Raw genomic sequence first — 22,112 nt, forward strand, 5'->3', positions numbered from 1 at the left:
ACAGTGTCCAGGCTAGCGTAGTTCTATTGCACTATTTAGGGGATAAATGTTGCTTAAAACACTTTATTCGATTGTTGTTTAACTACTCACAGAAGACTTTCACGCAGTCAGTTGTGAGAAGGGAGAACGGAGTGCCCTGGGTAAACCAGACATTTGGCAATTTAAGGTCTGGCAGGCCTTAGTGGTAGTCTTCAATGAGTGCGCAAACATGTGTCAACCTTTTATTACCACCAAGGCCCGGAAAACACTTACAGCAGGAGAATCCCGCAATTCTCTAGTCAGGATTGAACCCAAAGCTTATGGTTATAAGTCACATGTCCCTGTGCCACATCCTATTCCAACATTAGTATACCACATATTGTCACGAACACATCCCTGCAGCTGTCTCCATGCGGACATAATTCTGCTAATTTTGGGACACCAACAGCTGGTCCTACAAAGCTCTCAACGCTGCATTAACCATGACCTACCATGCTACCATGGAAATGGCACCTGGGCAGTTTGCGACTGCTTTGTAGAACAGTCCGACAGTGCTTTTTTTTTAGTCAATATACATGTATGTGACTAAGAAGAACAATTTTCTTGCTATGTTCTGGCACCCAACACCACAATTTTATAACCATGTGACTGCTTGTATAACTCCTGTACAAAACAAATTTCTGGTTTTTGAAGTATTCTTCACCAGCAATAATAAATGACAGGAAACTTGCACAGACTTACTTTGTACATTCTTACAAAACAACATTTGCAATGATTTTCACCCTTGCAAATAAATCTTTAGCATCTGTACAATCCATTTTTATAGTTTGATCATTTTCCCTCCACACCACAGTGCATAAGCACTGGAGACCACCATTTCCATAATGGACCACAAAAACAAAATTAGGTTAACTCAGAAACATAACACAGGAGTAAAGAATTCTCATTTCTGTTGATGATTCAACTGTAAAATTTATCACACGCATAAATTTCACAATATACACATGCAATTTGTCGCCATGTCTGCATGCTGTTTTAAGCAGAACCAACAGTGCTACTGGGCGAGAAAGCAGGATTTACAACAGTTATCTCCCTTTTAAAAAAGCAGGTCAAAATGTATAATTTAAACCACCCGATTCTTCAATCCTTGGTGAATAAAGTCATTCGGCACTCCTGACAACATGCCAATCTCTTGAAGGCCTTCCAGCACAGGATGTGTAGGGCCCAATTGATAAAAATTTGTTTTATGTTAGAACCAAGTTGCAAGATGAAATATAGTTTTGTTGTTGTCTGTATTATATCAGGATGTACAAGCAGATCTTGAGTTGCAAACATCTGTGTTCGGAATCTGAAATGTAAGAAGAAGTCTGGTCAGTGTTAGGAAATTCGAAAAATCCTTCTCTTTACTACCTTTAAATACACTTTACAATCTTCCAACAGAGCGTGTATTTGATCAAGATTTATTTCTATATTTGATTCCAGCTTTGCACCACACCCGAAACTTTGACTGCTGGCCACTTTTATGGGTGGAGGAAACAATAGTGCCTTGTAATAACCCTTCAACCTATGGCAATGTCACTAGCAAATTTCCACTCTTGAGACGTACAGACATGCACGCCACATTGATGCAAGTGGCCAACACAAGCCTACGGAAATGCACACATGACCGTTGTTGATCGTCTCAATGAACAAATGAAAAACCTCAGCCCCTTTTGTAGAACTGCATTTGCCATATTCTTGTATCTCCTTATTCAAACCCTTCAGCGTCATGTAGGACACGAGGCAAGCAGAGAAGATGATCAGTGTAGCACTGTACGCAAACAGATGGACAATCAGACTGGTCACCTGCTATTAGAGAGTGCACAACTTCCATGAACACAAGCATGGCAAGTCTGTTTAAACAAGGCTGTTTAAAGTAGGGCAGATAAACCACCTACCTTTGGCAAGTTACTGATAAACTTTTCCACATGTGATGCAACACGCCACACTGACAGGTGTTAAATGCTATCCTGAGGAATTTTTCACTTGTATGACAGTGGTCAAGTTTACCAGGTGAAGGAAACTGAAATAAACCACCATTATTGTATTTTGACAATGACTTGAAGCCACCATACTGGCAGAAGACTAGTGTTCTGCACCAACTTTAGCCATTAATGTCTGATTGTCTCCAGGAACCCACAAACAGTACACATGTATAAATGCTGTGGGTTATATGTTGTACTTGACCATTTTTTGTTTGTATGATGAGTCATCAGGTATGCGTACATGTACTTTGTCTTCTTGTGGCAGGGCAAGTCCATGCCACCTAAGTGCTGCCACCACTGAAGTATATCGAAGACATCAGACAGGACACCCCACTTAGTCCCATTATACTGTCACCATGCCAACCAGTCATGTGTTCTTGCTCTAACTTGTGTAAACTGAGCGCCAAGAAAGGCAACAAAAAGTCCCACTTTTGAAGTCTTTGGTATGACCGGACCAGAGGTTTTCCCGGACTTCAAAGCAGCACGAAAAGTAAGGGCCAGGAATTTCTATCCACGGCTTGTACTGAATGTGGGACTCTTGTTCGTCCGAGTCACGTACACTCTACAGTCGCATACAAACACTCAAGTCACGTACAAGCACTCTCCAGTCACATACAAACACTCAAGTCACGTACAAGCACTCTCCAGTCACATACAAGCACTCTCCAGACGCATACAAGCAGTCTCCAGACGCATACAAGCACTCTCCAGTCACGCACAAGCACTCAAGTCAAGCACAAGCACTCTCAAGTGACATACAAGTACTCAAGTCACATACAAGTACTCTTGATTCACATTCAGGTCCCCAATTTCCAAAACTGTTACAGGAGACAATTCGAAGCATATTAATCCTAAAAACAACCTGTAGTACTGATAATCCCCCCCCCCACCACCACAAAATATCACACAGGTGCATCTGCTCAAAGATCTTTCGACGTCACAAATCACCCACCTGTAAATAGCATGTAAAATATCGTCTACAGCCTCTCTTCTTTTAGACCGTCTTTGAAGAAGAGCATATACGGTTTGGATGTACCTCCATCATCAACGTACTCCAGAAAAGCTACCATACCATCAGGGTCCATTGACTCGCCTGTAACAAAGAGCACAATTTTAGCAGAAGCAAAATGGTGGGCAGCCGGCGCAGCTTTAGCCAACAGTAAAAATACCTCTGTTCAGAATAACTCATTTTATGCTCCAAGAACTGGCCCTTAATTTCTTAACATTTCATTATCCAGAATAGAAAAAAAACTCTACGGACTATTTTTTATGACAGGGTTGGGTTACCCCTAACAAAGGAATTTTATGCATGGCCTTGGAAAGGTGTGGCTTTGATACAAAATGCCACCAAAAAAGATAGGAACGAACTGACTACACGTGGGAAAAGTTGCCCATTTAGACTTAGGACTTGCAGACTAAAATGTTCAACACCTGTAATTACCTTGAAAGAACTGCCAATCGTCAAACTTGGACAATATGAACTGTACAGCTTTTTGTGCACTGCTCTTAAATGATGCATGCTGGTCTTCTGGAAGCTTGGATAAAATTCTGAAAACAAAAAACATAAAGTACATTCAACATAATTTTGACAACTTGGGCCACTTTCATGGAACATCATGAGCCTGAGGCCACATTCATGAAGCTCACTTAGCTTAGATTGCCCTTTACTACCATCATAACGCATGTTGTAGAGATATAAAGTGCACGTAGCTAAGGTCAACTTAACACTAAGTACGCTTCATGAAACCGGCCGCTGGTCTATCCAAAGAAATCACTATCTCGAGGCCCTGAACTTGATAGCTATATTCACCATGACTGTAAGTATTGCCATCAACCTGTAGCATCAACTCTCCAAACAGGAGACATACAAGACATCACATTAAAATATTATCTCAATTCTTACACTGATAATTTACATTTGTATTTATTGAAGCTGACAAACATCCAGGTACAAATAATTTTGGACAAATGCTGTTTGCTTCTCACTTTATTTAAAGTAGGAATCAACTTTTCATATCGTAGAATTCAAGAACCTTTCTTACTGGTCTTTAGAGGCATACTGAAGTTTGACAGACTAACATCACAAGCTTGTATATGGATAAACAAGTTCTAATCTATTTTTACTGACGTTTCAATGTACATTCTAACAACGTAATAAAGCATGTGAAGATACATAATTATATCCAAGACGTATAGAGAAATGCAGAGAAAACACCTAATCATAGAGTACAGTATAAGGTATATTATAGGAACACGTATTGTGAAAAAAAAGAGGAAGCTGCACAAAACAGAAGCATGATACCAGCACTAAAATACGCTAATAGACAAACTAAGACTTGATATCGATGTAGATTGTACATCGAAACATCGTCATAATAAATCTGACGTTGCTATCCATATACATGCTTTGTGAGGTTAACCTTTCTTATGTAGTGTGAAACATTCATGGGCCTTCCACGGCCAATATTTCTCCTTTTCACATGAACAGACTAAAAGCTTTTATCTGAGAGGCAAAAAAAAAAACTTTCGGTAAGTTAATTTTTGTTCATTTGATTGATGGTTTACGCTGAACTCAAGAATATTTCACTTATACGACAGCGAACAGCATTATAGTGGGAGAAAAACGAGCAGAGCCCAGGGAAAACCAATGACCATCTGCAGGTTAGCTGACAGACCTCATTACGTAGGGCTGGACAAGCAGCCAGCCCGAGCCAGACTTGAACTCACAGCCTCCGCATTGTTGAGAGGCGCCTGGGTCATCGCGCCGCGCTGGTACGCTTACCACCTTGGCCACAAACACTTTAGGTCACTTTCATGAATTAAAAGCTTAATGTGCAGAAAGGCCACAGTAACGAGATAGATAACCTTTAAATGTCAACACTGTAACACTATCTTATGTAGTCAATCAATGAGTGGCTTAATTACCGGCAAACAACCAACCTGACGTAATGTTTCACAATCTCAAATATACTTGTATTTAGAAATTCTGGTGTCCAGGCAATCTATCTGGTCTTGACCTCCAAAACCCTGGTTTTTCATTTTACCTTTCTTATTTAAAGACAGATTACATGCCCTTATGACCTGTAGATTTTGCATTCTCCACGACCAGTGCCCTTTTAATCCATCACTGGATATCTAGTCATTATATATATGTATATCTATATTTCTAATGTTTTTCCTCTTTGACAAGATTCGATTTAGAGCTCACAATTACTCACTTTTTCATGTATGCAGCGATATAAGTTTTTGTAGGATTTTTTTGTAAAGGATGTCTCTACTAGTCTGTTAGCTACGACAATGTCTACCCCTGAGACAGCGTTTGTGTCGCATTCATCGCCCAGTTCCTCGGCAGATGGGTTCGCTCCGAACGCCCTCTCAATCTAGGACCGTCTTCTCTGATGTCAACTGTAAAAAAAAATTTACAAAAAACACTTATCCCTAGCATCACAGGTCCATTCAATATAGCTATACATCTTCCTAACTACAAGGAATGGATGATTAGGGGCGAATGCCTTGTCAGTAATATTTCCAGCCAAGCTCAAGCCAAGGTGGCTCATAGGGAACAAGGCTATCAACCACATTTTGCAAAGCAGTCTGTCACATGATTAATGCAGGTCGCTGTGCTGGAGGAAAACCTTTAACCTACATGTGTAGCAGTCCTGGGAACAAAACAAAACCGAGCCAACCTAGCACACCACGATGGGTTTACTCCAGAGCAGAAACATTAAAGGCCATCATCAAAAAATAACGTAGGTCAATAGGGAAATATTCCAGCCAATGAACAAAAAAAACAGGAATTTCAAACAAATTAACAATGAGGAGAGAAAACAAAAGCAATTCCTTCAAAATTGAAACAAACTTTTGAGTAGAGTCCTCTCTTGGACAGTCGCTCGGGTTACCCACAACAAACATTTTCAAGGATGGCCCATAAGGTCTTAGAGAACAACAAAGACATTAAAGCCTTCAAGATTTAAAGGTTTAAAAATTGAGGAACTTAATCGCACCATAAACAGATTCAGGGTGATTGCAGCAGCAAAAACAATTGAGGAACTCCCATATGACAAGAGGCTCTTGGAATTCAAACACAGGTCTAGCTTTTGTGCACCAGTTTTTAAGTCATCCACTGATCCAGTTTAACAAATACAAAGTCTGATTAAAAGCAAATAAATCAGTTTAACAACCACTCGGTTCAACAAACGGCGTGTAACTACCAACAAGTGTTTCGTAACAACCAACCAGTCAGCTTAACAACCTAGAGTTCATTTAACAACCAATAAGTTTATTTAACAACCAACAAGTCTGTTTGGACAACAAATGAGCCCATTTAACAACATACCTTGCCGTAGACTTTGTAAAACTGATCCATGATCTCCATCTTGTATGCATCCGTGAACATTTCATCACCTTAATAAGCAAAAAAAAAAAAAAAAACCAGACTGCTTATGAATGATTAAATGGCTTACAAATAGTGTTTCTTAGTCTTGCAAGCAGAGTAAAGAAAAAAAGAAAAAAATGAAAAAATACAAAAATAACCACATGATATGCTCGCTTTCTCTTGAAGTACCATGTTGTAATTTGACCCATTTACGGCCTCAAAAAAAAAAGGGCCACTACAGAAATAGCATCATCACACTGTATGAGCTGCTTGTACCTGCTTGGACATCCTAATATTCCAATGGCAAAGGGATGGGAAAGAGAAGAGCAAGTCTTGTTAAAATTCTGCAGAAATCTCTTACGACCCACAGAATTTGTTAAGTTAGTGGCTACAGATAAAAAAACAGCGTAAATACGACGCTCTTCGTTCTAGTCTGTCACGCAACAATGTCATATGAGCGATTTGCAAGTCAGATCCTGAGCCAGGTTGCCTCTACCACTACACCATTCAAGTTAATGTGCAGGAAAGTGGTTTTTAGACAGGTGAACATGGTAAGGCAGACCATCAAATTTGGAGCGAACGAAATGATCGTATTCAAAAAAGTTGTATCAGCTGTTAGAGCTACCTCTTCTCAGGTTGTTTTAATACTTGTCTGTTTGCAAAGAACAAGCACTAATACAACTGAACGAATGCCATCATTTGGTGCTGCAAAGTGAACTTGAACTTATGCCATTATCCACTAAATGCAGTCACCAGCTTTCCGTTCTGTCCAAATTTCGCTGAGGTCCGCTCTCCATTCATAGGGGCAATACAACTGCGCTGTCTCCTGTCCTTTGTGCCATCAAGTCTAGGGCCCAGTCTACTAAGCACCTATTAACTTTAGTAACTCGTGAGAAGGCTTCCATGTTAAAACAAAATATCAGAACTTTTTGGCTAAGAAAGTACTATTTGAATTTCAGCCATAATGACCCGCTGTGAGAAGGCACACTATATGTCTCCTACGTTATGTACACAACACGTGCTAGTTGGTGGCATTCGTCAGTAATGTATTGTGTTCTTGGTGAGCTAACGGTAGGCAGAGAAAGGGGGCATTAAATTTGAGTTGAATTTAAACTTTCAGTAGTCAGCATCTTTCCATTAGCTGGTCATCAGTGACATTCCCTTGTGTCAATGGTTATGTCATTTCAGCCGGTGGACAAAACCATTTTATCAGAAAGGGATGGTGAGGGCTCCATAAATCAGTTGGATATTACACGCCCTACAAATTGTTGGTCTGGCCTTGAAACCCCTGTGATTCTCAGTATGTATGACTAACAGTGGCTTCCTGATCATCCCTGATCAGTGCTAATCATCGTTCATTACAGTTACAGTAAATAAAAGGAAAAAATCTGCCATGAAGTACTTTAGAAGACTTTAATAGCCACATGTTCAAGTAACCAGTTAGTGCAAACCATCCAAGGCTTAAAGCCCATAACCAATTTTTTTAGTTACGCCAACCTCCCAAACTTCATGGCCTGTAAGGGCTGAATGCTCATGTTGCAAGCTTTTCTCACGTGGACAACACCTGAAAAGGGTATCCTCCATATTTGGGCAGCCTCATTCTCGGGAGCATGAATGAATTGACGTAGTGATGTAGAAAGTTACACATAAATAAGTCTATACAATAGCCCACGTTCCTTGAAGAATGGCCAGAGGGCATATCTCGGGGTGTACAAAGGAGAAAGTAAGTTTCGCCATTAAGCTCTTCTCGGAGGAGGGTTCCTGTTCGGCAAGTTTTCAATTCACCATCTCCATGACGAGAGTGCGAGATCAATGAATGATTAACGTTTAATGTCACACTGGCAATATTTTCAGCCTGGTTCTGGTGAGGGAGTGAAATGAAAACTCAGAAACTAGCCTACAGAACCTTCAGAGAGAGAAGCGGAATATATTTCTAATTTCTACAGTTGTACCGTAACAAAATATTTTCAATCACAATTACGTTGACAATTATCCTTGACTGAGCAACCTAAATCTTTGTTAAAGGCCCCAACAATAAATCAATATTACTTCGTGTCGTTAAGGAATACAAAATTGGCTTGGCAAAACAGATTGGCTTTATTAACTTTATTTTAACTGAACGTTCAATTATTTATTACGCACAACTAAAACCTAGCAAACTACATGCACATAAAGTCAATCTCATCATTGATTTAACACAGCCATAGATTCATGCGATCTGTTGTAAGTGTATACGTCACAGTGGTATTCATTTAAGTCACCGGTTGTAAAACGTGGGTATATTCGCCGTGAAATAAAGTGATCTGTAAGTTTCTGCTTTCATCTGGTTGGCTCAAAATCGTACATTTCGGTAAGCTTACATGTTCAGTTGCTTTCTTACCTGACGCAATGTCTTTGAAAATAATCATGTTGGTTGATGGTGGCGGATATGTCTCTGTATCCGAAGTTCGTCCTCACCACGAAGCAACACCGTGTCGTAAAAGGAAGTGCTTCAATGTTGATCATGCGTGAATCACTTCGCATCCGTCACATTATGGGGCCGTCTCTAAATATTAAAACTAACGCAACAATTTGTGCCGATATAACCACAGAGTTTAAAGAAACCATTCTCTTATTTGATCTCTTTCATGAAAACACAATAAAAACCCTTAGACACAAGTACCGTTTGGGCAAACTGTGGAAGTGTATTTTTCGACAATAACTTTCGGTTATATGGTCCCTTACAAAAAATTCCACCTAGAGTTACTTCCCTTATTCTACAGCTGTTGCCCAGTAAATCCTAAATAAAACAGTTGGTGTGTTCTTTTAATCAATAGTGACACCTGTTTCAGGTGTGTTAAAAAACAAGGACATACATGAAAAGTGTTACTGTATTTGAACTGGAACAAATCTTTCTAATCCATTCTTTGAGATAATTATCCAGTAATTTGTGAAAGTGACAATTTGTAAAATTTGATAAATTAAAAACATCTTGAAGGGTTTACATTTTTATTAATATCCTCAGTGATAGAAGCAAAGCTACATTATAGGCATAGAGTCTGATAAACACAGTGATGGTCATCACTAACAGAACTGTATTTGCTGTAAAAACTATAATTAAAGTCCATCTAAAATGAAAAATAAATCACCACTATAGAAAGTCTACCCGTTTGTCAGACATGCTAAAATACACATTCAGGTAATCAGATATTTTGTCCATAGTCTCAGGTTCTCAACTTGTTCTATTGGTGCCAGGCAGCCTTGAAAATTCCTGTATTATTAAATCATTCAGATGCTGCATTTTACAGTCTCAGCGAAGCTTTCCATGTGACATCAAGACTTCTCCATTTCTGACTTAGATTTCTTTTTTTCGGCAAAGAATCCCGAACAGCAGACAGAATCTTCTGTCCCCAGTCTCTCACAGCACTGCCTCATGGCCTCTACAATTCCATCACATAGATGTTGTTGGTACTTGTTAGCTGTGAACAATCAATCCAAGAATATGTGGGTTTGTGTCTACTTTCTTTTGTAGATGAACATAGAGCTGTACAGAATGTTGCTAAATGTCTTTCCAAATCATGACACAAAGGAATATAGAACTGTTGCTGATTGGCTGACGTGAAAGACAGGCTAAGAGATGGCTAACCTAAATTTCAGGTACTGCACAATTATTTGAGCATAATCAATCACAGCTTTAACCCATGAAATCCTATCTCCACTGTCTGCCAATTAGCATAGACTATGTAACTCTTTTTCACCTTCAGAGGCAGTTCTGCTGATTTAAAATTCTGTCATGTTCACAGAACAAACAGATTCTGAATAGACTTGTTATTTTAAGGAAAGTTAAAACTTAAAATTGGTAACAAGGCTACCAAAGAGCTCGTCTGTATGAGTCACATGAAAGCAAAAGCTTCAGCTCAATGAACAAAGCACTGAAATCTTGAATTTGGTAATTTACAGTACCCGTAATCAATATGCTCACACAGCATCGGCCATAGAACATCCCCCTTGTGTCACTGTGCTTTACGTGCAAGAAAAACTTCAGGTCAATACATACAATACTTTTTAAGATACCACACCTAACATTTTATTTAACAGTTAATCTAACACATAATACACCAAGTAAGGAATTCAATAATTTGCAGTATTCAACCAATCAACGATTGAATACCCCCTTGCGCTATTACGCTCTACATGTGTGCAAACCCTGAGCTCAACACACCACCCCTAATATTCTGTTTAACATTGATTCTAATACATAAGAGACTAAGTAAGGAATTCAATAATTTGCGGTACTTAATATGTACACACCGAATCAACAATGGAAGCTCCCGCTCATGCTATACTGTTCTACATTTGTGCAAATCCTGAGCTCAATACATGCAGTACTTTATCAGATAACATCTCTAACATTTTGTTTGACATTGCTTTCTTTATTATCAGACGCCGCAGCTGATGTTCAGGGTACGACATAAGCTATGCCTGTACTTCATACAGGCAAGATAAAAAGGTAAAGAAATAAACATCCTGTGAAAGACCTGCATTACAAGGAAACTGTTGTCAAACATTCAACACTTATCATGTCAGGGCAATGCATTTCCTAAATACTGAAATAAAAGCACAATATCAATCAGCACAAGGTGTCTTTGCAGAAACCCTGTGATTGACAGCTGTCGTCACTGTCATATACAAATATCTGCTATCTCTGAAGGAATTGCATGTGAATCCTTCCAGTGATAAAATATACATGCTGCATGAGGGAAAAGATAATAATTATATATTTATTCAAAAAGATATTTGAATAATATACAAGAAATAGTTCTTCTCCAACAGAATGGCAAGGAGAAAAAACAAACAATACACAGAAAAAAAATATGACTTACAGAGCTACTTAGTTACAATTAAAAGAAACGAAAAAGAAGTGGAAACATGTACATGTAGCACTGCAAACTGCAACCCACAAAAGTGTCATGTCTTGGAAGCCTTCCCTGGAAAACTTGAAAAAACAGCTAAATGTGACTGTAAATCCCTTGTACTAAAGTGAGCCTAGTCTTCCTTTGTATAAACTTCAGTGAAAGTCTGCAGACAATATCTATCTATCTATCTATCTATATATTACATACCTTGTAAACATTTCTGTATCTGACAGGCTTCCTTCTTACAGGGCTCGGTCTTTGGAGATTTTGACATCTGAAACCATATCAACATTGTGAAATTAATACCATAACATTTGACGTTTTTGGGGATGGACGAAAAAAACAGACCTTTCTAAATTGTCAATCAAGACCATGCATTTTGACCAATCATAATCAATATTGTTGCCAGTGGGTCAACCGGATGTCCTACACACTCGTTACAAATGTTCGTGACATCACAATGGCTTTCGCAGGGAATGGAATGAAAAGTAATGTTGTCAGAAGAAGGTTGGTGGGGGCATTTAATGTGGTGGCTCCATCCATACGATGGATAACTAATAAATTTGGGTATGAAAGCACGAATACTGTCAAGTTCACCAAATCAAAGCTAATCATCTTACAGCAGAAAAGAGCAAAAAATCCATATTTGGCAATTAAACAATAACAAACTGTTAACAAGACCCAAATAATATACCATCTGACCCAACAGATGAAATAAACAAAGAAGAAACTTTCACCACAAAATGAAACAAAGAATATATACCAGAAAGACTGATAAATAAAACAAAATAATTAATTGCAAATTTTATTCTAAATCCAAGTTTTCTTTGATTGTTGCATAATTAGCAATGATGGTCAATGGTTCACGTATTGTTTGTTTTTTTAACATTACATTTGCTTAATTTCCAGCCAAACATTATCATATACTAGTATTGGTTCTTTCTGCAGGTGTGGCAGTTTTCACGCCAGCTTGGTCTGACAAAATACTGCAGTCTCCTGTCCAAACTGTAGGCATTATCACATGAAAAGCCATTCTCAGTTCCCTGCATGTAAATGTGTAGACCAAAATGCTTCAGTTTAACACTTAAAATAGACTAACAATCTGATTCATTGCTTTGATGTCTGTTAATTAATCCACTATTTGACGTCACACTGGCTCACAACCGAAAGTTTCTGCAACATGGCTACCGTGAGTGAATTGCCAGTCAGTGACATTTGTTCAGTGTTAACCTTTATCTTCACAGCTTACACAACATTATCGAATTTTTCAAACATTTTTCTGTGATAACGGTGTCCTATTTCCTTTTTCTTACGTATATATCTCGGCAGACTTTATGTTCACTTTAAACTTTTAAAATCATCCCCTTAAAGCAGATCAACGAGGTCAATTTAGATCCCGAATCCACCTAGAGAGACCCAAGGGCGAAGCTCCTTAGCAGTTTGAATTTAGGATTGATATATAAATATGTATTACATGCGTAAGGAACTTTCTTAATTTTACCAGAGACTTTTTTGGGGGGGTGGGGGTGGAGTGGGTGTTAAAATTGAAGACATTGTCTATACAGCAATGATCAGGGTACAGTGTCAATGTACACTTCATTTGATCGGATAAACCTGTCGACAAATGATATATCTAGACGTGTTTTTCAAACAATCCACAGAGTTACCTGTGGAAACGAGTTAAAATACGTTCTATCACGGTTACAACCATGCGGTTTCCTTGACCTCTGGTATGTTTACTTCCGGGGTATCACTACCGTAAACACGTCGGAACCATTTCCGTCTCCAAGTAAAATAGTACCATATTACAGTGACCATTAGAAGGTAAAATAATCTAGTTTTCTGAGTTGATGGAAATAATTGTGTGTATACATTGTATAATAAAGTGAAATTCATCCTAAAACATCCGCTTAAAACTCACATTTTGTCTTTAGGGCAATGGCTTCTTTCTGCGTAAGAATACTGAAATAGTGCAACCCCCGCTGGTTCTATGGCAACGTGTAAACTCAAGTTCGGTGAAAGCCGACAAACTTCATCAGTCTGCGATCCAAGGCCAAGAAAGGATCGTTTCCCGTCAAAACTTAGAACTGACATTAGAACAAGATGTCGTTACCATTCTTACCAGGATATTCTTTCAATGCCAGCGTAAGTAATTTGGCGACAGCCTTTGTAGGTTTGCTGGAAACTTTGTTTTTGTTTGAATTGAAAGACAAGCAATGATCAATTGTGACGCCAACAGCTATGTTAGCAGTGGCGAGAAATCGTTTTAACTTATTCAGACTGATGGTATTTGTTGCAGAAGGGGATTCGACCATTTCTAGTTAATCTTAAAGATTTTATTGACGTCGCTCACACAACCGCGCAGATATATTTTTAATTAAGCTGCGCATAAAGTGATGCTCTCAACTGTCATAACATAATTCGCAAGACTGGGCATGTGTAATGCTCTAGCCTCTACATTTATGCGTGTTCTGAACTTTTAATATGATGATGTGCCATTCGGTGACTGGTCTAGAATTACTCAAAACATTTAACATACCATTGCATTTATACAACGTGAAAGGATGAGATCTCTGGGGCCAGTCTTTTCTAAAGAAAGCGATCAGAAACATGATTGTGCAGAGAGAAAAACATGAGACATTTTCTCACTAATTTTGGTATGCATGGTCACTGATTTGAAATGTTTTAATTAAATGTCAAAGCTTCAGTGTTTTAGTGTCATTTCTTTTCAGTCATCAAGACCTATTTATTGGGTATGTTTACAGAGTAGTATAAGTCCAGTGCAAGTATACTAGTATCATCACTGTGAGACTTAGTTCAATCCTATATAGTGGTACATGCCTTATAAATGACAGACATTTTTTTTGGGTAGATTGTTTAGTATAGGCCTAACATTTAGTGCAGGGACCAATTTCATGAAGCACACTTAGCTAAGTTTGCCCTTAATGCACTTAACCATGAGCAACAACACTAAGTATGCTTCATGAAACCCACCCCAGGCTCCAGATTCATAAAATGTACTTAGTGTTAAGCAGCCCATAGTACTTGATGTCAACGGCCTGTGTTTGGTGTGAAGGGCTTACTTAGCTAAGTGATCTTCATGAAACCAGGGCCAGGTAAATTATAGTTGTGGTCATGAAAGATGCAACTGATTATGGTCACTTGAATTAACTCCTCTTGTTGCTAGATCAGTTGTTTTTATTAAGTAATGTGCAAAACATTTCCAGTATCAAGTAATGGTTCCATGGCTAGTGTAAGACCAATTATTGTTGATTAAAATAGTCAAAATAGAGTTTCCCAAGTAGACAGCTGCATGGACAGAAGTAGACAGCCCACTACTCACACTTTTTGAACACTCTCCTTTTTTGGTAGACGTACGTGTACAGTAGCTTAATACGTTGGGTAATGCGATGAATCTGTAGGCAAAGCATTTATTCCATCATTTGATACAAGTGTACAAGTGCATGTGAGGATATTTCAGTTAATGTAGCCATGCAAGCTGATCATCTGTCATTGGAAAGGACAAGAATTAATTTGTGTAATCAGTGTGTGGAGATTGTTCAGTTCATAAATGAAAACTATATTTGTTTTTAAATATTATAAGCCTGCATTTATGATAGTTTAGACAAGAAACTAATCTTATTTATGAATCTGTTTGTACCTAGTACTCATCAAATGTGTTTAACGTAGCGAGTTTTACTAACATAGTAATGTAGGAAGATGAATTTCCATGAGTTTCCTCATGGGTTTACTTTTCTGTGTAAATTATCAAAGGAAAAGTCTTTTTTTCATTTTATAGTTATTTGTAATGGGTAACTTGTAAAACTCCTTTTCATGTGTAACATAATGGTCCAAAACTATGAACTCTTCAATCGTGTCACAGTTGTCCGTATGTGTGTACTCATAAAACACCTATTTATACAAGTACAGCGATGTTACAGAATAAAACAATGTGTTCTACTGTGATTGGGGCCTGTGGTGTAGCTCGTCCTGGAGTCTCCCATGGAAAATTGTTTATCGCAGGTTTCACCCAGCCAGACCTGAGCAATTATTTAACTGTTAGACTAATGTGGATGATGTAAGGAGTCATTAAATACCTTCTCAGATCTTCTTTAGTATTTTTATTTTATTTCATTTAATTTTTTGTGCTGTTGACATAAATAATCATTTTATGTTTGCTGTTCATTTCTCTCTCATCCAGCTTGGCAAAACTAAATTCCACCGCTCACAACATTTTGGCCACAACAATGGTGTGGGCATGCTCTTGGGAGAAGACAGGCCAGGGATTGGTGGGGAGTTGCTGCCAGGTCAAAAGGTCAAGCCAAAAAACAGCGTCATCCCCCGGGGCGAAGGAAGTGCCCTTCCTGCGTGGGTAGCCTTTGACAGACAAGTTCTCTGTTTTGATGCATATTTCCAAGAGGCTGTACATGAAAAGCGAGAGGAGCAGTACAGAGTCCGTCAGTGTAAAATTTACTTCTACTTGGAAGATGACTCGATCCAGGTGATTGAGCCCCGATTAAAGAACAGTGGAATCCCACAAGGTAAGATGAGTCAGTTTGAAATGTCGTCTTCCTGTCTGGCTTTCTTTGAAATTGAAAGGAGGGCTCATAATTGTTTCTAAATGAGAAATGAAAGTTTATATTCTATTTTTTTTCTACATTAATTTGTCAAAAGTTTAAAATCTGAAAATTCTTTTATTTTGCCATCAGGTGTTAAAAACTGTGTAAAATGAATAATGCATACATCTCTTTAACAGATTTTCAGTACTGATTCTGACAATTAATGTCTTGCTTAATATATGTATTGCACTGTTGCACAAAACTTCTTGAATAAATTTTTCATAACTTTTCATGTAAATAATGATGATTTGTGGAACTGTAAATTCCAGCCAACTTCATTTACAAACACGTTATGTGAAATATGACATAAAATTTGCGTAGATGGAAGCAGACCCTAATAAGTAAATGTGTTGAATCTTCCTTAAAATTTCAGAGTAATGACATCACAACCAGGTTGTACCGAAAACGAGGCATACCTTATATGAAGAAGGCTTTGACTTCATATCTGAGACTATAAGAGTTGTTCAGCTCAAGCATTGCTCTCACAATTAAATAATTAAATAAAATACCTGACCTAAACAGTAATCTAATTGGCTATCATTACTGCCTTACTTCCTCCCCAGGAACATTGATTCGTCGACACAGAGTGTCAAAGCCACCTCCACATGATGACGAATTCTACACAGTGGAGGATTTCAACCTGGGCAAAGAAATCAATCTATATTCTAAGGTGTTCAAGATCACCGGCTGTGACCCGTTCACTCAGAATTTCATGAGGAAACTTGGTGTCAGACTGCAGGGAAGCTCAGATGTGCCTGGGGATCCTTACATGTCCTATCGTAAAGCAGTAAGTTATCTGTTACCAGCCAACTGTTATCATATCCTGACTGCTGTTTTCTGATCTTGTATTGCAATTAGTGATTGCGAGTTTAATCTGCACAAGAAGCAAATAATAATCATTTGGTATAAAATTTTTATCTACTGTTGGTCAAAGTAATTTTGGTGGAACCATCCCCACTTGATCGAGGCTGATCAGTTCTCATGCCTGATTGGTCAAGTCTCATGCCTCATTTGAATAGTCATGATAATTGTCAACTTGAGTGTTCCTTGTTACTCTTGGTGCAGTCATGTGTTAAGAAGAGCCTTCTGATCGGTACTTATATATTCTGTGTTGATATTGAAGATTATGCTACCATAAAATTTCTCATACTAATACAATAATGTAATCAATAACATGATTAAGTACCTGTAACAGTCCACAGTTTGATGACCCTGAGACCTGCCAGTAGGAAAAAAAAAAAAAAAAATCTTTATTTCACAGTTAGCAGCACGAGTATGTGATGTATGCAGCTATGGAATAATTTTTCTAAAAAAAAAATTCTTTTCGTAGATGGATGAGAGTATGGAACCCCTTCGACCGTATGAAAAGAGTGACACTCTGAAACAATTCCTGGACCACGATCGTCACGTCCTTCGATTCTTCTGTTACTGGGACGATACAGACAGCATGTTTGGGGATCCAAGGGAGATGGTCCTGCACTACTTCCTGGCTGATGACACGATAGAGATTCGTGAGGTCATCCCACCAAACTCAGGACGTGATGCCGCTCCAATGTTTCTGAGGAGGGGCAAGTTGCCCAAGAACATTGAAGACCTCAAACAGCCAGGGGAGATAACAGACCGCACTGTGTTGAATGTGTTTGGACCAACAGGGCATGGGGGAAGATACATTCTTGACAGTTTAAAAGTAAGCCTTATAGTACAAGTTAAATTTTGTCAGTTTATTAGTATATTTATTTATTTTATTTTAAAACTCCAGTCCTTTACCAGATGCTGACAAATCTTCTGACTTAAAGTTAAAACCATACCAGAAAGAGCTGGATTTAAGTACAAGACATCCTTCATTTCTGATCAGCTTCTTTAATTTAGCCAAGACAACTGCAGAGGTCCCCTGAGTTTACTGTGTTGCTCAGATTAATGGCATTGTATACATCTGTGTGAGCCCGCTAGTGAATATATCATGTTAATTTATCCGTCACTGTTAGCTTCAAAACAAACTAATGGATGACCCTAAGCAATTTAAGATTTGGCACAAAGAAATGTCAGTTTGACAGTTAACTAACTATAAAGCTTTAGTAGTTGCCAAAAACATTGACTTGTATCATAAAGTAGGATACTGTGCTAAAAATGAAAAGTGGGTGAATTCTAGATTTCTGTGTATATGTGCCTTTATGTCAGCAGTGCATTCCAGAAAAGTTTGAGAGTTGAAGGACATGGTATATTTCAATTTTATTTGCTTATTTCAGACAGGAGCCGTGCACACAGAGTTTTACCATGACAGTGACCTGACACTGGGGTCAGTTATCAACGTGTGGGGGCGAAAACTACAGCTGTGTGACTGTGATGAATTTACCAAAGAGTATTACAGAACTAAGTATGGATTAGGTGGGTTATCTCCCCTTGATCGGGCTTTACAATTTCACGGAGCTGTCCCCCCTTAGTGCGCCTTGGCAGCAACGTTGGCAGTGGATCGTCTCGTGTGTTATTTGGCTTATTTACCACAGTGTCACTTTGTAAGGTGTTGCTGGAAGGAGTAATTGTCAGGGTTTACTGTTATTTTCTTTGTTAGGCTCATTAAAAATCCTAGAAGTTCCATTAATTGTTTCATCTCTGCATCAGAAATATAGGCATGTGCACTTTCTCAGAAAAGACTTACCACTTGAAAGTAAGAACATGTTAAGAACATGAAGTGTTCTTAATGTGAAGGTTCATCTAAATGAAGAGAAAACAAACAAGCATACTAAGTATTTAAAAGTATATCAACCTGTGTAAAATCCTCTAGTTAAAGCCGTGCTAATGGTTAATTAAAATTAATTAGTAATTTACATACATGTATTTATTAGCCCTGGATGAGAACACTGGTAGGGCCTCGCATAGTGATGGCTGGGTCCCCTTTAGCCCGGTAGGATGATAGTACAATTTCGGTATAGAGTCGATTACTATCAAAACTCCCCCATCCAGCCGCTCCTTTACATGGCTTTGGGTTGAAATTTTACAATTCATTCTACTGGATTTAAGGGGGCCGTGACTATGCGAGACCCTACGAGCGTTGTCATCCAGGGTTACATATTTATACTATAAGTGTGATTAATACTTAGACCAACATATAGACATGTAACATGCTTGTTACAACAAGAGTGAATAAAATCTGCAGTAGCACATACAAAACATATTCTTTGTAGAACATTTACCTGTTATGTGGTTTATTTCTAATTAGATCTGTCGTTACTTTTGCATAGAGGACTTTGGCACTGTTGAATACAAGAGGCCTACTGGTGTGAAGTTCACCAAACAGTATCCTCCTTACAATGGATTTGGCAGTGAAGAAGATTCTCTCTGCTCTTGTATGGGACTTCTGCCGAAACCTCCCAAACGTGACTTCCTGAAGTTCATGGAGAAAGACCGACATGGCTTGGACAGCAATGTGCTGCGATTCCTCGCACGAATGGATACCAACAAACCAATCGACCTTGACAGGCGATTCATCATCTCTTACTTCCTGTCAGATGACTCGGTGCTTGTGTTTGAGCCCCCTGTCAGAAATTCAGGTGAGGCTTACTTCAAGTTATATGTATCTTAGAAATGCTTAAAAATGTATCTTTAGAAATAGCAAAATTCTACTTCCCAAGTTAAATGAATAAAAAATTTTTTAAGATTAAATCCATGTTTATGTTTGCACTTTACACAGGCATCATTGGTGGTAAATTTATGGAGCGTGGCCGTGTGAAGAAGCCCAACCAGCCAATGTACAGCACGGAGCTGTCAGAGTACTACAAGGCCAATGACCTGTATGTGGGGGCGCACGTACAATTCAACAGCTTCAAATTTGTCCTCACAGACGCAGATGAATACGCCTTCCACTACATGGAACAGCACTGTGATGAGGTAACTTAGTTTAACCTTCGACTGTGTTCTTCATACTTCTGCCATATCCAATATTTTCCTCTTAATGTTTAAGTTTTTGTGCTAGTTTGCTTACATTCTCTATGAACCTTAAATAGTATAGTGTACGTTTAGAAAAAAGTATTTTCTCTGTCTCTTTTTCTAGTTCCCAAGATCAGACATCAACGCTATTGTGAACCGTATTCGAGCTTTGACGGGCCAGAACCAGGACAGGCTGAAGGCCTTCTTCATGGAGAATGATCCCTCTGGTAGTGGTTCCATCCCCTACCAACAGTTCCATGCTCTCATCACACAAATGACCTCTGAGCTCACCGAGCAGGAAATCATGACCTTAGCTCGTCACTTCAGCCCGCGGAAGGATGATGGTGGCCTTAACATTGGCCATCTCATAGCAATGATACAAGAAGACCTAAGGAAGAAAAACTTTGAATCCTTTGGCAAGCTCATTGAGGGAATGATGCAGGTTGACACTGCAAAGTATGTAGTCAGTACTATCATGTCATGAATAAAATTATGCCACTTTAACAAATAATGTCAATATTGCAGAACTGCTGATCAAGATCGAAAAAATTTTGATATAAATTTTTGGTTTATTTTGTGACCTCTCAGATCAAGTTTACACAAAATCAGCTTGATACATGGATACCTTCTGCATTCTGAGCAAGGATTATAAATTGACTGAATTTGATTGGTAAACTAATGAGATTAATAAGTAAAAAAAAATTAAATACAAATAATTAGACAAGTTTTATCTTAATAATGAGCATTGTTTTAAGACTTTCATGACAAAATTGAAAGTTAGCCTTTAAGTATTGCCACACAGTAGGACATAGGCTGGCTGAAGTCTAGGACATCTTCATGACCCTGAAGCATGACATGACAGTTGTATGGGGTAATTAATGATTTTATTTCTTTCCCTCTCCCCCAGACAAGGTATCCTGGATGCTGATAGTGTGAGGACAGTGTTCCATGCTCACCATGTTCCTGTCCCTGATGAGCTTCTTAGATCACTTCTAGGGTATGCATCAGCCAGTATCATTATTACTAAAAGTTTAAAGGCTTTCTTGTATTTGTGAAAATACAATAAACATGAAAACTTTTCTGTAAAAAGCTTTTTCCACATTCACAGCTTTTAATTGTCTCAGGCATATCTCGCGTAAATAAAATGACATCTAAATTTCTGCGAGAGAAAAATGAGGAATGTAAGCATTGTGTATTCACATTTTGGTATTTATACCTGGGTGTTGACCTGTATAATTACAGTTAATTCAGCCAAATTAAGAATCGCTGAAAGGCGATAGAGGTGAATTAGTTTTTAATCCTATTATATTGATACCTTAGCACATCTGATTAAACAGCCAAAATTAACTGCTGTCTTCTTCCATTTATGGTTGGACTTCAGCTAAATAGATTTCTAATGTGTCGTATCATGTGTGTTTGTTCTTGCAGGTCTAGAATGGACGGGTCTGGTAAAGTGTCATACAGAGATGTTATTCAGGAGATCAACTGGAGAGACAACCCTGTGCCTCCATCCCAGAGACTAGCCATCAACACTGATGAGAACTGGGAGGGAACGCGGAATAAGTCAGCTGTACAGAACGTCAACTACCAGGCATTACTGCAAGATGTCTTTGGCCTCAAAGATTAGACAAGTCTTCACACGAAAATCTGAATGTATTGACATTGAAACAGTTCTAATTTATCACAAAGTGCAGCAGTGGTTAAAAACTTTTTTTATATATATATAAATTATGACTCATATAAAGCCCAAAAAGGGTTTCAACCTGACCATGTGTTAGTTTCTGAGGTTTGGTATGATAGAAGCAATGTAGAAAATAGAGTTCCTGAATTCTGAGGCAATACAAGTATGTTAAAGTGTTATGTGATGTGTTTCATCAGTTGGACTAGAGTAAAATATGAATATTTCTTTGGGGGAGGGGGGGAGAGGGGGCGGGAATCCAGAAAAATATGTGCATGCAGAGGATCACTAGTGGTGTTGTGTCTTGTTAAGTGTTGTGTACATAATACTATGTACTGAGATTGCAGTGATCAAGATTTCGCTGCAAGCATGCAGTGCACCACAGCTCATCAAGCTGAATTCTGTGATATGTATATAATTGTGGATTTCTATACACAAATAGACCATTTTAGTATTTTATCTCATTTTATGCAAAGATGAGCATTGTTTGATCACTGCTGTTTTAAAATGCCACTGCTTATATGGTTACATCAAAGCAAATTTAATATGCATACATGCTGAAATATAAATACATGCATATATATAAATAAACACAAATGTATACTTCAAGGGAAACCA

General features: G+C 38.3%; 2 protein-coding genes across 2 annotated transcripts; one reads left to right on the forward strand and one right to left on the reverse strand.

Annotated features, from left to right (window-relative positions):
* Positions 1 to 1,024: 1,024 nt before the first annotated feature.
* LOC135479739 (translationally-controlled tumor protein homolog) lies at positions 1,025 to 13,011 on the reverse strand. Its single transcript, XM_064759642.1, is given in 9 exon segments — positions 1,025 to 1,327; positions 2,956 to 3,096; positions 3,445 to 3,551; positions 5,222 to 5,244; positions 5,246 to 5,383; positions 6,340 to 6,407; positions 8,759 to 9,836; positions 11,481 to 11,547; positions 12,941 to 13,011. Coding segments are annotated over 6 exon segments (480 nt in total). The 5' UTR covers positions 8,787 to 9,836; positions 11,481 to 11,547; positions 12,941 to 13,011; the 3' UTR covers positions 1,025 to 1,327; positions 2,956 to 2,980.
* Positions 13,012 to 13,278: 267 nt separating this feature from the next.
* LOC135479381 (EF-hand domain-containing family member C2-like) lies at positions 13,279 to 21,679 on the forward strand. The gene is made up of 10 exons (XM_064759208.1): positions 13,279 to 13,418; positions 15,475 to 15,814; positions 16,456 to 16,679; positions 17,223 to 17,579; positions 18,139 to 18,277; positions 19,132 to 19,440; positions 19,581 to 19,777; positions 19,941 to 20,272; positions 20,724 to 20,813; positions 21,245 to 21,679. Exons 1-10 carry the CDS (start codon positions 13,377 to 13,379, stop codon positions 21,441 to 21,443), a joined length of 2,229 nt encoding a protein of 742 aa, XP_064615278.1. The 5' UTR covers positions 13,279 to 13,376; the 3' UTR covers positions 21,444 to 21,679.
* Positions 21,680 to 22,112: the final 433 nt, after the last annotated feature.

This window comes from Liolophura sinensis, chromosome 12 (assembly GCF_032854445.1).
Source record: "Liolophura sinensis isolate JHLJ2023 chromosome 12, CUHK_Ljap_v2, whole genome shotgun sequence".
In the NCBI taxonomy this organism is placed as follows: Eukaryota; Metazoa; Mollusca; class Polyplacophora; order Chitonida; family Chitonidae; genus Liolophura; species Liolophura sinensis.

Bases quoted from the DNA above. Each gene is read 5' to 3' on its own strand.
- LOC135479381 (XM_064759208.1), top strand. From the start codon at position 13,377: ATGTCGTTACCATTCTTACCAGGATATTCTTTCAATGCCAGC. The intron at 17,580-18,138 runs GTAAGCCTTATA...TGCTTATTTCAG, and splicing joins ACATTCTTGACAGTTTAAAA to ACAGGAGCCGTGCACACAGA. The intron at 19,778-19,940 runs GTAACTTAGTTT...CTCTTTTTCTAG, and splicing joins TGGAACAGCACTGTGATGAG to TTCCCAAGATCAGACATCAA.